General features: G+C 28.9%; 1 protein-coding gene and 1 long non-coding RNA gene across 2 annotated transcripts in view; one reads left to right on the forward strand and one right to left on the reverse strand.

Moving 5' to 3' along the window:
• Positions 1 to 18,163, reverse strand: part of LOC107448874 (neuroligin-4, X-linked) — a 310,204-nt gene that overhangs the window by 28,242 nt on the left and 263,799 nt on the right. The window contains exons 3-4 of the mRNA XM_071188081.1: positions 5,764 to 5,949; positions 1,208 to 2,027 (exon numbers count right to left, since the gene is read on the reverse strand). Of these exons, the coding sequence (XP_071044182.1) occupies positions 1,208 to 2,027; positions 5,764 to 5,949 (1,006 nt within the window). The remainder of the gene's footprint in view (positions 1 to 1,207; positions 2,028 to 5,763; positions 5,950 to 18,163) is intronic.
• The window catches only part of LOC139427195 (uncharacterized), a 91,795-nt gene that overhangs the window by 17,710 nt on the left and 55,922 nt on the right, over positions 1 to 18,163 (forward strand). Inside the window, exon 2 of the long non-coding RNA XR_011638331.1 lies at positions 15,273 to 15,403. This is a non-coding gene — a long non-coding RNA (uncharacterized lncRNA). The remainder of the gene's footprint in view (positions 1 to 15,272; positions 15,404 to 18,163) is intronic.

An 18,163-nucleotide genomic window follows, 5' to 3' on the forward strand; every position in this document is an offset into this window, starting at 1 on the left:
ATCTGGTGAACCTAACAAGTTAGTCGCCAAATGGCTGAATGGAAATAAAGAAGCAATTTCAGAGCCTATTTCAATTCAGATTCAGACAATAGTCATTAAAAAATAGTGAGCAAAAGTTGTTAGATAATTTGCACAAATAATGAATCATTTCAAACACGTATGAGCAGCCAGTTCATAACTTGAAGCCAGCTCCGATGAAATTACCTCACATTATTTGTTATGCTCTTCTTAATTCAAATGATGCACCCTACTTCGCCTTTAAACCTAGAATCGTTGTATGGAAGCACCATGTATATTATGCAATCATTAGAAAAGTATTTTTCTCCTTCGAAAACCACATTATTGAAAAAGTTCTGAGAGCAAATTTTTCGTTCCCTTTCTTACCGCTAACTAGAACATCTTCCTAAAACTGCAGAAGTGAGATTTCTGACAATATCACTTAAGGGGAAAGGTAAACCTTTAAAATATTAATAATTAATTACTTCTAATCAATAGTTTTATTATACTACAAATAAAATGAATTTTTTAAATTAATAAATGAAACAAAAGAAACGTTAGAATATTCGCGAGATATTAAATAAAGTAAATAATTATCTTTATACAATTAAAAACTTTCTTTCGCAACAGTTTTTATAAAAGAATTCTTTTTAACGTTTTTGGTGACACTTACTTAAAAACGATTTAGATCAAGAGTTAATTTCACATGAAATGATTCAAACTTTTTTAATGTAAAATGCTAATTTTTAAAATTAAAAATTTTGTTTTAATAATAATCTAAGAAAATTCAAATTTATTTTGTCTTTGTAGACAAATATTTTTGAAATCAGATTACTTAATAATTTATCTAATTTATTAAATTATTTTGAAATCAGATTATTTAACAATTTATCTATTTATAACCTTATTTTAAAAATTCATTTAAAAAATTTTTTTTGCGAGAAAGGTTTTTTAATGAAAATAATTTTTTCATATTTTGATATTTTTCTTATATTCGGAACATTTGTTGTCTTGTACAACCCTAGTAGACACCCCCCCCCAAAAAACAAATAGGCTTCTGGCATACAAAATAGTAAAAAATTAATGATTTTGAAACGTTCACTATCCCTTAATCATGTCAATATACATGTTTAACTTAAAAAATATTGAATGTATTGAACATTTCTATAACATTCTTATAAGAAACTTTTTAAACATAAATATAACATACCCATTTCTAGCAAAATTCACCCAATAAGTCATTACAGCCTCAGATAGCACAGTTTCAGGTTCACTATAATTTTTAGAGAAATGTCCTAAATTCTTAACAAGAGGTGCACCAAATACATATTGAAGATCTTCACCTGGAAGACATCCTTGTCTTTGAGGATACTTACTATCCTCTGTTTGATAGTTAAACACATAGAAATATGCTTTTCTTTCACCGGATGAAGGATGGTAATTAGCAGATTTAATGATTGGAGCTACTACTAAGGCATCACCAAGCGCGTCTAAGGTACCATCTAATATATTTAAATCATGCTGTGAGTTCTTAGACCAATCGGTATATTCATTTACTATAGTAAGAAATATCTCCTGCAGGTGATAATTGAAGATATTTCTAACTAGAGTTCTCAAAAGTTTGTCTCTACGTTCAATTCCTAAGCCATCCCTTTCTTCTTGCTGAGACACTTGGAAGTAGGATGCTACTTTTGTTACACCGAACATTAGATCGAATAATCCATATGGATGCTCTGAAGCCAATTCTTCCATCATAACAGAAGGCTCATTCTGGATTACAATACCATCAATAGTAGGTCCGAAACCAGTTAGAAACATCGGAACTGTGATTTGGACTCTTAAAATATCCGAAACAGAACGTTGTCTTAAGCATTCCAAAAGATTGGCTGGATGATTAGTTGGACATCCTAGAGTCCTGGCTATCTGTTGAGCATAAAAATTGGCGTCTCGTGCAATTGCCCAAGGACTCAAGGCAGAGCCACTCATCATGATGGCCCTATGGAACAGGCCAGCAGGAAAAAGTGATGAACCTATAAGAAGCATCAACATATTGTTAGGTTGAAACAAAATTTCTTTTTAATTGGAAGCGTGCTGTAAGAAAGGCACAAGCATTTGCAAGAGTTAAATGTGTTAAATTGAAAACCAATTGGAGAGATTTCTATAAAAGAGATTCCTTTATGAATAGATATATATATTTTTAACGTATTGCATTTCAATGTTAACCAATTGATACACGAAAGGAAACAAGTGCAGGACGGTTACATCTGCAAAAAAACAATAAAGTTGTATAGTATCACCTAATAATTAAGGTTTTGCATAGAATCTTAAAGTGCGTCTAATAATTTGGTAAGGGACTGTATATATACATATATGGGTCATTCTCACGAAAACTGCCTTTTTTCAGTTCATAAAATCCCAAAAAAGTAAAGTGAATAAAAAGCTCTGAAATTTTTTATATTAATAGAAATATGTAATGACATTATAAAGAAAGTATATATCCTATAAATTATACTTAATATTTAAATTAATTAATTTTTTAAATAATTAATTTATAATTAATTAATTTATAATAATTAATAATTAATTAATTAATTTAATAAATAAATTAATTAATTTAATAAATTAATTTATTAATTTTTTAATTTATTTTTCAAATTAATTAATAAGTAAATTAATTATTTTCACTATTTAAAAAGTGAGGGAATGACACTAATAGTGAGGGAATGATATTTTATTTTAATACATGTTTTTATCTAAGTTACATCTACCTAAAGTTTGAAAATGATAACATACTAAGTATATCTAATATTTATTATAATTTAGTCTTATATATTTAATAGTTTTTACAGGTTTGGGAAATAAAATTGGCTGGCACGATTGAACAAAAAAAAATTTGATAATATACTCATCTTGAATCATTCCCTCACTTCAGCGTCATTCCCTCACTTTATACACTAGTGAGGGAATGACGAATTCAATAAAATTTAAAAATAACAGTTAGGCCTAATTAATTTCTGAAGTCAATCACATACAATTATATTCATACAAGAAAGCAACATATAATTATCCACTTTCTCGATGAAGTTGTATTTTATTTTACTCTAAAAAATGACATGAGGGAATGACAAATGTAAAAAATTTTACCTGGTTTGATTCATTCAAATTTATTCCACAGCAAAGCTTCTTTAAGTTGAAGATGGAAACATACTGCAATTTTGTTCTATGATGCCAGTTGTTAACTTCTGAAGTTTTTATTAAAATATTTTTATTCTAAGAAGATTGCAGGTGATAAGAACATTGTTGTGAGGGAATGACGCGAAACACTGGGGACAAAGTTTAAAATAGTGCTGTGTTAATATTTTTATCAGAAATTAAATTTAAAATTGATTTTCTGAATTCTATATTTCAGTATTCTGAAATAAAAAACACGAATTTGTAAAAAAAAAATTTTTATTTCAGAAACAATTTTTTTCTTTTTTTAAATCAGCAGTGGGGACAAGTGAGGGAATGACATATTGGTATATTTTAATTACCTAAAATAAATAAAAAATAAAAATTGATAATTTTATTTTTATTCTTTTGTTAGCTTGCATTCTGAAGGACACTTTCCCTGAAAATTTTTTTTCGTAAGTTGTAAAACAAACATAAAATATACTGGGGACATGAAAATGACTGTTTTTGTGAGAATGACCCATATAAAAGAGATTTCTTTTTTGTCTTTAGATTTTTATGAAAAGCATTATTTTTCAAGCATTAATACGATAATAACAATTTAATAATTTTGAAACTTAGAAGCACAAATCAAGCAAAAAACGAAAATTTACTGAAGATATGTATTTCAGCAAAATATCATTTCATCAGGGTACACACTGTCTGCCGACACACAGGAGCCTTTCTGTCGTCAGTAGTACAGTATTACCACCGACAGTAGCCTTTCTGTCGTCAGTGGTACAGTATTACCACTGACGACAGAAAGACTCCTGTTTGTTGGCAGACAGTGTGTCCCTGATGAAGTGCTGTTTTGCTAACATACATATCGTTAGTGATTCTTGATTTTTTGCTTGATTTGTGTTTCGAACTTCCTAAATTATTAAATAACTTGGTTTTAGCTGCTTTTAGTGATTTTCCATTTTGACTTATTATTTTAAATGTTATTTTCTAATTTTGTCTTTTTCTGAATTTGTGTAAACAGTTTCATTCTCCGATTAGATATAATTGCAGCATTTTTACCCTTTCCATAGTAAAAAGGCAAAACATGTCGAAAATGTTACTTTTAATTTTCTATATTTGAAAAGGCACCAGCCAAAAATGAATGCGTAGAATCAGTCTTTTTCATAAATAGGCCTTACTATATCAGACAAAAGCAAATAATAACGTGAAGGTAGTCTACATAGCGCAAATTATACTTTACCCTTTAGTGCAAATTCTGCTGTAAACGGGTCCTTTTTGGTCTGCATAGCACAAAGTATACCTCTCCTATATCTGCTTTCGAAATTTATAATGATTATAAGACTTAAGTGGGAAATTTGGCTTCAAAAAAATACAATTAAATCCAGTGAAGAGAAAAAAAAACGAAATTACTTTTCAAACAACCCAGAATATAATTATTATTTTTCCAAACTATTTTCCCAGAGACGCGATGGCTTCTGGGATAGCGTGTTCTCCTTCCAATGAGGTGAACCGGGTTCGACCCCCATCGATGGCTGGTTGATACGAAATCCGCATCCAGCTTGCACTAACTACAGTGTTGACGTGAAATATCCTCAATGGTAGACGGAACATCGGTTAGAGTCCCTTTGCCTTCAGGTTAACCGTGGGAGGTACTCGTGGTCTTCCTCTCCATGTAACACAGATGCGGGTTAATTGCATCAAAAAATATTCCACGAAGGCAAAATTTTCCCAATACTTGATCCAGGAGTCCCCTTGTCTTCTGGATTGGGTTCAAAATTACAAGGCTACGGAGTTGATCATTAGTTGTCGTAAACCCAAAAAATTAGGTCAGCTGTTCAACGACGGTTACAAAATAAAGTAAAAACTTATAAAGATAAAAAATGTTTTTTGACGCAAACTTCAGGGTTAATTGGAAAATATACTGCATCCGGTTATTTTACCGTAATTTTAGAGTGAAATTTCTAACAGTGTTTAATAACTTTTCTTTTTATTCTAATATTATTTCGTCACCCTACGCGACTTTCACAGCGTACAGATCATGTGGTCGAAAAGTTGTAAAACTAAAAAACCTTGAGCCTTTTATAAGTTAGTCTAAGTCTATATTATGACTACAAGTCAGTTATGTCTATAAGTTGTAATTTTTTTTTTTTTAACCTTTATATTGCTTTGCAGCTCCGCAATTCACGTTTTCCCCTATTTTGAACTGCTTTTAAAATGGAAACCCTAGTCTTCTGGATTGGGCTTAAAATTACAAGGCTACGTAGCTGAACATTTGCAGTTGTAAACCCAAAAATTGTTTCGGCTGTTCAACGACGATTAAAAATTATAAAAAATAAAAACTATTTTTCCAGTTTTAATTTAATTTAAAACTAATTAAAACTAATTGAAATAGCTACGTAGTTGAACATTTGCAGTTGTAAACCCAAAAATTGGTTCGGCTGTTCAACGACGGTCAAAAATTGTAAGAAATTAAAAATATTTTTCTAGTTTTAATTTAGTTTAAAACTAATTAAAATAGTAAATCAAAGTTACTGTTTCAGGGAGGTTACCGTTACATGATCTTTGGAATTTATTTTCTCAAAATAAACATCTTACCTTTCGCCATAGGAGATAAGACAAGAAAATTAACAAGAGCAGCTCCATGTCCTTGTCCAAAAAGGGTGACATTTTGTGGATCTCCTCCAAATTCTGCAATATTTTCTTGAATCCAATGTAAAGCTGCTACCTGATCTGTAATCCCGTAGTTGCCTCTTGCTGATCCCTCTATAACCGGTAGAAATCCTTTAAAAAAAGATAACATTACTAACGCTTTAACTCTCAAATATTCATAAGAATTTTGTTAGCGAAAATAAATTCTTCGTTTAAAATTTTTTCACGTAAAGCTCAAATGTTTTCCTTGTAAGAAAATAAAAGTAACGTAAGGGGAAGGATTTAAAATTTTTTTGTTCAATAATTCGATTTTTTTCGTCAAAAAATTGAGTTTTATCAGTAACGTTGCATTTAATAGATTCATTTTTTTTTTCGTTTAAGGTAAACTTTTATTCCACATTTAATATGCGTGTTCTTCTGAGTATATTTTATTCTCTTAAAGTTTTTATATGATAAATTGCAGGGCTTATAAAAGTACCAAAAAATATATAGTGTGAAATATCCATTCTCCATTCTTGAAAGAGCTTCATTTTTCGTGTAATACACATTACTTCTATTAATTTAAATTGGTTTATAGAAATAAAAAGAGTGAACCATAAATATCATCTTCTGAATAAATTTTAAATTTTTTTTAATCAGAAATGAAGACAAGAAAGTATGCATATGGGGTCGTAAATGGATTGAAGGGGGAAAAAACTATCTAAATCTGACAAATCACAATTAAAGAAGATGGGTGTACAAAACAACGAAACCAGTTGCATAGCAATATGAAAAATTAGGACGTTTCTAATAATAGCTTTTCAGTTCATCATTTTTCATACCGCAATCAAACAGGTTTTGTGTTCGCACACTTACCTACTTCAAAGATGATTGTCATGTTTCCGTAATTTTTTTAAAAATAAATGTCAATTTGCGATCACTATGTGTATATGTTTTTATCGCCATTTTTGATAAGGATTATTGTCATGTATAATGCAGGCAGGGATAAAGATAACATTTTAGAATTGCCTACTACAACGCAAACCAGTTATCTCTTAACTAGGAAGTTTGACTTATAAGAGTGGTAGGGAATTTTACGAGAAAAGTTCTCAATACCACCACGAGATGGCGTTTAAATATAATCTTACATATATAGCCCTTACTTTGAACAATCATTTGGAATCACAAAATCATGTGTTCCAAAGTTGAAAAAAAGTGTGCTGTTGAACATAGCAAGTTCTGTCTTTAAAATCTAGTCAACTCTTTGATTTGCCACGACATACTAGATATTTTAAATGTTCGAAAGATAAAAAAAAATCACATATATTATTATCTAAGTAACGTAAATTGGCTGGATAGCCTGGTTGGTAGGGCGCTGGACACACGTTCGTAAGAACAAAGTTCGAATGTGGCAGGCCAAAGACTCCTCGTATAGTAAATGGTGACTGGTACACGTAAAATTTTTGAGGTCCTTCATGTTTCCACAACAAATTATACGTCTGGGGTTACTGATTTGGAGATTGACCGTTCTCTGGTTAAGGTCGAAATTAAAATCTGTGGATGAACGCATGGATGTAAGAATGGGTTCACCCTATAAACGGGTGTGACGTATGGGTGAGACAGAAGTCGAATCCTTGGCTATAGATGGTGGCACTGGGTAACAAGAACAATCGTACTCCTTGCCTTAATGGCCTACGACAGCAACAACAGTAACGCAAGTTTAATATAATAGCAAAAGATCCTTGTGTTTGCGAAGTTTATCACAACACATATTTCTCAATTTTTCTGTTACTGGTATACTGGCAAACACAGGTTTACAGGTCATTTCAGTTATAGCTAAACTTGAAACTGATGATTATGGATATATTTTACTTAAACATTTGAACGTAAATGCAATAAAGAAAAGTAATTTAAGAAATAGTTTCATTGAAAACTACAGATAACTTTTTTTTATGTATGAATTATCTTTCCCTTTTTCTTGAGTTTAAATATATGAATGATAAAATGTAATTCCCTTTATCATGAAAATCAGAAGTAAGCCTCAGATTCTTACATAATAGTAAAACTAAGTAATTATAATTCCACAAAAATTAATTACTTTATCTCTCAACCGAATTTGATCATCTATAATAAAAAGACAACCGACGTAAATAAATTAATTTGAATAGAAAGTGGTTTTAATATTTGTTTTCCTCAAAAAAGAACATCCGTTTTCACTTTGTCAAAATTTAACGACATTTCATTAAATTTTAATGAAACGAAAAAAAATGATTATTCGCTAATTATCTTTATGCTAAAAAAGACGAAAGAAAAATAAAACCTACTCGTTCATAAAATCAGATGAAATACTCTACTTTACCATCTTGAATAAAAGAAAAGATTTTATTCTAAAAAAACTCTGTTTTTTTTCTGAGCAACTACACAATCAATATAAACCCTTTTTAGAATACTTACTTGATTTCTTAAAGGAATGAATATTTTAAAAATCTTCGCGTAACATGAAGATGCAGTGTAAATGGAACGCAACAGAGAGAATCAAAGAAAAGAAAAATTTTTCGTTGTGGTATAAATAAATTACTCATTCGCATTTCAAAGAAAAGTGCCTTTTTCTTTTTCATTCCCGTAAGGATTGTGAAAAGGCAATATTTAAAGAGTGTCTATTATAAAAGTCTAGATTTTTCCGATTTGAAATGCAGAGAGTTCCACGCAATTCAGCGGGAAAAAGTACTTTTTTTAGCATTTTCCCTTCTTTTATCTAAGATTATTTATTAAATGGCCTCAGTAAGAGGAAAAATGCGACGCGAAACAGCAGATAACACGCGAAGAAATTCTTATTACGTAAGATAGTTCTGCGCCGTGTTAAGTTAATAACATCTAGGCACTGGGAACTTATCTTTACTCCAGAAACTGGGGTCAAAAAATCTGCAGAATAAGTAAGAAGATGGTAACATAGTTCAGAGGATTCAATTTTATTACTGAAGTCTTAAAAAATGCTAATTTTCTTACAAGAATTATAAAGGAACGTTATTTTGAGAAAATGACCTAACCTTGAATGATAATTAGGAATTACTGCAATTTGAAAGTATAGTCCAAAATCAGGCACATTAAAATTTGCATGATATATCATGTTTTAGAACGATGGGCTGAATGTTTAGTATATTTTAAGGATTTAAATTTTTATTTACAATTTCTCATTCAATAGTGTAAGTACGTGAAACAGTAAGTGCGAAGAAATTCTTATTGCGTATAATAGTTCTGTGCCATATTAAGTTACTAACATCTAGGTTCTGGTACCTCATCTTTAACCCACAAACTGAGGTAGAAAAAAACCATGAGAGAATATAGTTTGAAGATGGTAATATAGTTTTAGAGAATGTTACAAGATTCAATTTTACTATTGTATTCTTAAAACGTAGTAATTTTCTAACGAGAGAAGTAAAAATGAGGAGGGTAATTTTTTTTAAAAGAATGACACGACTTTTGATGATAATTACGAAATATTGTAATTTGAAATTATAGTCCAGAAATAGACACATTAAAATCTGGATTATATGACATGTTTTAGGAAGGCGGGCCGAATATAAAAGTACATTTTTAGAATTTCACTTTTTATTTATGAATATTTATTCAATAACCTAAGTGTGTGAAGCAGCAAAACATACGCGAAGAAATTCTTATTGCAGAATATAGTTCTGCACCGTGTTGAGTTAATAAAATCACACAGGGAACTCTTCTTTAATCCATAAACTGGAGTCAAAAAACCAGAGGAATAAGAAAAAAGATTGTAATATTGCTAATTAGAATATTACAAGATTCAAGTCTGGTATAGAAGTCTTAAAACATAATCATTTTCTTACAGGAATGATAAAGTTGAGGAACGTTATTAAAAAAAATATGATTTGAATGTTGATGATATTTACGAAATATTGCAATTTGAAATTGCAATCCAAAAATGGACAGATTAAAATCTGGATGATGCAACATGCTTTAAGAAAACAGGCTGAACGCTTAAGTGCATTTTCAGAATTTCACCTTTTATCTGCGATTACTTATTAAATGTTATGCATATGAAGGAAAATGTGGTGCATAACAGCAGATAACACGCAAAGATAACAGGCAGATAACACGCAAGTTCTTATCACGAGGAGCAGTTCTGTGCCGTATTAAGTTAATAACGTCCAGGCACTGGAAACTTATCATAAATAGGGGTAAAAAAAAAACAGCTGAATAAGAGAGAAGATAGAAATAAAGTTTCAAAGAATGTTTTAAGATACAATTTTACTATTGATGCCTCGAAAAAAAGTTATTTTCTTACATGAATGCTAAGACTATGGACTCTTTTTACAAAAAATAATGATCTAATTTGGGTTGCTGATTACAAATTATTGCAATCTGAAATAATAGTTAAAAAGCAGGCAGATAAAACTTTAGTTGATATTGCGTGCCCTTAAATGACAAGCCAAATGTTAAAGTAATTTTGTAGCTTTTATTTTTCTTTTATCTATATTTATTTATTGAACGGCCTAAATCAGAGGAAAAATTCGATGTGAAATAATATGTAAAACTCGAAAAATTCCGAATAAGAAAAAAAAAAACTAAAATAAGGATTTGAAGAGTGTTTTATGATTCAATTCTACTTTTGAAGTTTCAAAACACAGTCTCGTTCTTACAAAAATAATAACCGTATTTTTTTTTTTAGAAAATAAAAATATAAATATCTGCTTGTGGACGATAATTACAAATTATTGCACTATCGTCTAAAAACAAGCACGTCAAGTTCTAGATAATATTCGATGTTTTGCATGATAGACTAATTATTAAATTATATCTATTAGTTTTTAAACGGCATCTTTCAGAAGAAAAATGCTACGTAAACAGCAAATATCGTGTGAAGAACTTCTTGTTCCTTAAGATAGTTCTCTTCCATGTTAAGTTAATAACATAATTTCTTTTTTCTACTCTGGAAGCACTAGGAACTTTTCTTTTACCCATAAAATAAAAAAACTTGCATAATAAGAAAAAAGATAGAAATTATTTTTCAAAAAGTATGTATTGTTTCTCAAAAAACATAGCACAGATTAAATCTAACCTCAATTCTTCGTTATTATAAAAAGTGCTGAAAACATAGTTTTACCCATTTTTGCTCAGTTTTCTTACTGAAGTTCATGGTAATAGTTTTACAAGCAAACTATGCGGATATATTACATTTAAGCACAATATTTTGTGCGATTTTGAAGAAAAAATGTAAGAAATGGCAGATTTGTATTGAAATTAATGAGGGGTAATAAGCGTACTACTCTTTTGAAGAAAAAAAAACAAGAATAAAGCAACGAAAATTGGCTGAATTTTTTGCAAAGTTTAGCTGAAATAAAAGTGCATAAAAAGTAAAAAAATAATAACCTAATTCTGCAAATTTTTCTAGAAAAAAATAGAAAAAACGTAGCATATTCAATGATATCTCATGATTATGAAAATGTTAGAAACTTTACACCTTACATATTACCTGAAGCCACATTGGTTCTTTTTGCTCGAGGAAAAAGTAACAAAATTCAGCACAAAAAAGTTTGTAAAATTGATCAACGTTTCTTTTACGATTTTAGAAGAATTTTTTTTTATCTAGAAAGAAAAAAAAATGCTAAATTTAGGATCTAATTGAGCCTTACTCAGCAAAAGTTTGAACGTGGTTTCCGACCACAAATTTTCATTTGTTAGTGAACTTTTCGTTTGTTAGCTTTTCCAATGCTAGCAAAGAAAGAGCCTTACCCCGAAGGCTCAGTTCACTGGTATTTCTTAGGTTCTCAATTTAATGTTAGTTAACGGATGAAATTCCCAACGTAAACGATGAGTTTTATAGATGACATACGGAAGAAAAGAATGGAATAAATTCTTTATCAGTTTGTTTTTGGAGTAAAGATACTTTCTTTTATAGCAGAACAAACTAATCTAATATTTAGAAATGTTACTAAGAAAGAACAGTTCCATTAAAAATAAATAGACTTCCTGGTCAAAAGAAATAAATAACTCAATACTTTTACAAGAATTTTAAAAAGTGATTTATATCGAGTTTTTGTTTAATTTTACTGAGCTAAAATATTTGTATTATGTTTTACTGAACCTAGAAATGGGGATAAAGTTTTGCTAAACTAAAAAAAAATTGTATAAAACTAAGAAACTAAGAATAATTTTACTGAGGTAAGAAATGTAAGAATATTTTTAACATTTAGGAATAATATTACAATTAATTGCAAGAAGTTTCTTTAAATTTTACTGAACTAAAAAGTTGTATCAAGCTTTACTGAAATAAGGAATCTGGATTAAGTTTTATTAAACTGAGAAAGTTGCATTAAGCTAAGAAATTTAAACACAATTTTAATAAAATAAAAAACTTGAAGTATATTTTTGATATTTACGAATAATCTAACTATTAATTTCACTAATTAATTTGTGCTAAGCTAAGACTTCCAGTTCAATAAAATAAATAAATCAATACTTTAACAAGAATTTTAAAAATTGATTTATAAGGAGTTTTAATTTTATTTTGCTGAACTAAGAAATTTGCATTAATGAATTATAAATTTGCATTTGTTATTGTAAAGTGTATTATACAGAACAAATGGGTTAAATCTTTTTGATTTGAAAATTATTATATTGCACAGAAATCCTTATTGTACGCTCTTAATATATATCATTTGAATTTTTGTAAGAAATAAAGTGAAAAAAATATATATTTGTAACTTAGTCTTAGTCAGTAGAAAAGAAAAACATTATTAAAACATGACGAATTATAAATAATGAAGTCGAGATTAAAATTATCAAAACCTGTTTGGTTGTCTAAATTTATGAAGAAGACTATTAAGGCTATTATTAGAAACGCCTTCAAGTTTTATTAGGTAATCAAACGATTTCTGATGTTTTAAATATCGATTCATAAAACTACTATTGTTTTTTTCTCACCATATTGCGCACGCTAAAGACCCTAGTTTTTATACTTCATTTATGACAAGAATTTAATAAAAATAAATTAAAGGCAGAGATTACAGAATATACTTCATTCAGGAATAGTTTGACATTTTATATTTTTTAAATAATCATGTAGTACATTAATTTTTCTACAAATTACTTTATAACTTCTTCAGGACTTTGATCTTAAATACGTGAACTCTCGATTCTTCGTTTTCTACCCACGCTATCAAATATAAAGCAAGCCTTTCTGACTCTAGCTGCCCAAGATCACACGAACTTGACCTCAACATGGTACTCTCATAGTACATCTTGTACTAAAGCGACTTCTTAGTACAAATAAACTCGGAGCGTTAGAACTTGGGGAAGTACTTATTGCTCATTCCACCGCTTCTCAAAGGATTAATTGAGGTAAAAAAAAGTTTAATATGTTAGCAAATCTGCTAGATTTCAATAAACATCAGATACTTCACTTTTCAACTTGACTTTGTTTAGGGTTAGGAGCTCTACTTGCAACTTTCTGACCGTTTAAAGTTAAGAAACAAAATAAATATTTATATAAACTTAAGGAGAGCCAATAATACGAGCCACCAGTCATTTAAATCGCGTTTAAATACTAATGTGAATTTTTCTTGATTTGTACATAAGACAATCGTTTAATCCTTTTTACAAGGAAACAAAATGAGTCTCTACATTACAGTTTGATCCTTTATTTTATTTATTGCAGCGCTAATTGACTGACTTAACTTTATGCTTTATTTATCTTCATAAGGTACATTTGCAAGAAGAAGGTCTGCTATTAAGAAAGCATTATCTGCTTTAGGTTAGATCCAAAATATAGATGAATGAGCTGCTATTTGGCCTGAAGGACATTCATTTCTGTTATAATAATCGGAAAGCAGTATAAAGGAGACAGTTATATAGATGATTTTTTTCTCGTGCATAAGAGTCTTTCACAAGGGAATATATTTTAATAAGAACCATATTTGGTTAATTTCTAAAATGTATACAACGGAAATTTATTTTAGTAATGAAACATCTCTTCAGAGCTTATAAATATCACCTCTGAAGCATTTAGTTTCTTATGTATAAAAACAATTCTTGAAAAAACTATGATTCAGAAATTACATAATTTAAATGATTGTTGTGAAGAACTATACTATTATTAAATTTCTTGAGGTGTTAATTGCGTCTTTAACTTACTTTTCTTCATCAACTTTCGTTACCAGGTAAAATTAGGAGAAAGCGTGACTTATATCATTAAGAAGATAATGTTAACAGCAAGTCAAGTTGAAAGACATAGATAGATTGCAAAGCATTCTGACTCATTATGGATAATGCTTAGTTTCAGCTGTCATATATTCATCCAAAATACGCTTTAAGTGCAATTATTGTTAAGTGCTAATGAGGTTTAAAAAGAAATATACAATTTTTTTAAAAACTTCCGAATTTAAAAAAATAAATTACTATAAAAATTATTTATGAATTATGCCTAAATTGTTGCTTGGAATGTCTACTATAGTTCAATTTAATTTTTTGCCTTACTAATTTTTTACTACCAAATAATCTTGCTTATCTTTATTTACTTTCATTGGACACATAGATTTGCAAACTAATTACATTACAAGAATAAATGCATATGGGCATCTAAATTAATGATTCTTACGGTATATTATCGCGAAAAAATAATTTTGAAGAGTCTTTTGTGTATTTCATCTTACTGCAACTATAAATATTTATATAACTGAATACCAAAAATTGTGGCACCTGATTTACACCAAGTAATCTAAAGAACAATCTCGATTTTTCACTACTTCCAGAACTGCTCTTGAATCTATACCACCTTGGAATAAACGAGTTACCGCAATTTTTTGTGTTAAGATACACTAAATTTTTTTTTATAGTGTATGATAAAATGTGAAAGAGATCAACCATGAAGAAGATAATATCAGCAGCAAGTCAAGTGGCAAGACATAGAAAAACGGGTAGCATTAAGTTAGTTTTCAATTTTTAGTTTGTGTAGTAAGTTAGTTTTCAATTTTCCTAACTTCATCAATTTTACTCTTTAAGATAATTACTGGAAAATGTGAAATAATTTATATAGGGCTCCATAGTTTTAAAAATAATTAATACAAAACTTTAAAAAAAGAAAATTTTGAATTATGCCTAAGTTATTGTATAGAACATATACTACTTTGATATAACTTAATTTTGAGCCTTGATGCGAATAATTCAACTTATCTTTATCAATTTTACTTATCTTTATCATCTAACCATCTCACGCAGTTACAAGAAAAATAAAAGTAGAGCTACTATTTTACAGAAGTTACTATAATAGAGACACTATTTTATATTTATAGAAGTTACAAAATCATTTCTCTTTTATTATAGCAAACTATAAATTAGAAATTACTTCAGTTTAACGATGGTCGTAAGTAACTACTATCATCTGACTTCTCGATGCGTCAATTTAGTGCGTTTTTAACTTTCCTATCTTCATCAATTTTTTTCATCAGGTACAATTACTGTGAAGTGGGAAGAAGATCAACCATTAAGAAGATAAAATCAGCAGAAGTCAAGACGAGTTGCATGATATCGATGAATGGGTCGCCATTTAGACTGCAAAACATTCCGGTTCTTTAAATAAGTAAGTCAGTTTTAAGTTTTTCTGGCTTCATCAACTTTACTTCTTAGGAATATTTTGGAAAACATGAATGAAATTTATAGAGGGCTCCATAATTTTAAAATATATAATACTTAAATTTAAAGAAAAGAAAGTGCAAAAATTATGAGTTGTGCCTAAAACATTGTAAGGAGTATCATTGTAAGGAGTATCATTGTAAGGACTACTTCGGTTTAACTTATACGCTAAATAAGTACCTAATCTTATTTATCTTTATCAAATTTCATCAGACACAATTATGAAAAGATAAAAGTAGAGCTACTATTTGGAAAACCAAAGGAGATGTCTATAGAGATTAAAAAATAATTTAACTTTTATTATAACAGACTATAAATTAGAAATTACATAGGTTAAACGATTGTTGTAAGTAACTACTATCATTGGACTTCTTGAGGCGTCAATTAAGTGCGTCTTTAACTTACCTATCTTCATCAACTTTCTTCATCAGGTACAATTACGGTAAAGTGTGAAGAAGATCAACCATTAAGAAGATAATATCAGCAGCAAGTCAAGTCAAGTTGCAAGACATAGATGAATGGGTCGCCATTTGGACTGCAAAGCATTCCAGCCCATTATCGTAAGCGGTTGGCAGAATTCAGGAGACATTTATAACGAACGTGTCTTTCCGGGGATGTAATTTTGTTTCAAGTGCCATCAATCTAGGAGCAGAATCGTTCCCAAATCTCAAAGACCCCCACTTCGTTTTATTCTTTTTTCTTTACATATATTTTATCCTTTTTTTATTTTAGAAATGAATCGGTATGGAGCGATTTTTTTTACTTTTTTGTTATTTCATTTTGTTTTTAGTGTCGTTTGTTTAACAGTGACAGCACTGCTGCAATCACCTACATCGGAGGAAGGAGAATTCGAAACTGTCCAGTACCTTATCTTCGGAATCTGGGTTTTACATTTGCTAACAATCTAATAAATCATAGGAAAATGTAATTCTTGAATCGTTTATCACCATGCTGAGGTTTCCCTTGTAGCCATAAAGAATGACTTAGCGATGTAGGGTTGTGGAATTTTTCAGAATTATATTTGGATTTCGGAAGTGAGCAGTTCCCGAAAGAGAATGTTGTTGATAATTAAATCTATGTTGTTGATAATTAAATCTATCACGTTTCTCTGGTAGGAGAACTAAACATATAATTAACAATTTCCGTAGATTGTTTGGTACCCTATTTCCGGTTTTGTAATTAACATTGCTACATTTAAATAATTAATATCTGGAAACAAAATCGTATTTTGAAATTATTTAAAGATATTTGGGAATTTTTATAACTTTAAAAGCATTAATTAATTTAAAAAATATAAAAGATAGATTATATCAAAATTTAGTTATTGGATTTGAAAGATGGAAATTTTTGCACGACAACAACTTTTTATCCTTTTTGCTTTTATTTAACTTTCATTTAATGGAGAAAAAAAATATAAGGAAATAATTTCTTTACTATGAATAAATTATCAAAAACGAATACTTTCCTTCAAATGATATCGAATCTAGCATGTTTTGCTTAAAATGTAGTATTTATTGAAAAGTCTATAAAATTATCAAATGTAAGAAAATATATAAAATATTTAGTTTGTTCAGTTGATTTTAAGTATTCCTTTTACTTTTTTAAAAAGAACAATTCTAACTAGTCTCACTTTATTTGTATTTGAAACAAAAGTTAAAAAAGGCGTAATTATGAGTTTCCCCGTTTAGCGGATCCTTATTTAAAAATTGTGAGCAACAAATATACTAAATTATTGAGACAAAATACTTCAAATCATATCATCACTAAACAGTTTTGATAACATTAGGAAACGTTTCGAGTTAATGGGCAGTATGCATGGTTATAAATATCATTTTATAATGAAAGAAATTGAAAAACTTCATTGAAAAATTCTAATTAATATAACCTAAGTAAATTATATAGAAAATGATTTTTAAATTACTACAACGTTACGACCAGCGAAAGCAGCCAATCGTTGTCGATCATTGCCTGTGACGTCACTCTACGCAAGCGCCTTGAACAAAGATAAAATTTAAAGGAGTCATTTTATTATTTTCATATTTCATGAAAGAACAGTTTTAAAATGAATTTAGATAGTTTTGTCCTTGCGCTTTTTCTCTTCTTTTTTTTTTTTTAACTAAATGCTTAAATTGTTATCCAACGCTTGAATCTTTGTCAGTTTGAAGATAAAGTAAGATAAAAAGCTACACCACTTATTTTGTCGTATTAAATAATTAGAAAAGAGAGAGATTACTAAAATTGTGATTTGTTTAGTCAAACAGGTTTTCAGCGGTGAAGGAAAATACAATTTCCTTTCAATTTTCAATAAACTTGAATGTATTATATATTGTATTGAATGTATTATATATTGTATGAATGTATATATGTATTATACATTTGAATGTATTATATATTAATATAAAACGATTTTTAATGCAGCAATATAATTTGAAATGTGCTTTTGAAATGATTTAGTTTTAATAATATTTTGAAGTAATTAATTAATAATTATAATCTTTACTAATCATCACAATCATTAATATTTACTAATTATAATCATTAGTTCTTTAAAACCATCGAAATTATATTATAAATATACTGAATCATATCAAATAAAAAAATTATTTAAAAAAAGCAAACTGGAAACCTCTTTTAATAATGGCTACTGGATTGCATTACTCCAATTACTACACCAAGAGCAACAAGTTAGCAGAATTTAAAAATAACT

Source organism: Parasteatoda tepidariorum, chromosome X2 (genome assembly GCF_043381705.1).
Source record: "Parasteatoda tepidariorum isolate YZ-2023 chromosome X2, CAS_Ptep_4.0, whole genome shotgun sequence".
NCBI lineage: Eukaryota > Metazoa > Arthropoda > Arachnida > Araneae > Theridiidae > Parasteatoda > Parasteatoda tepidariorum.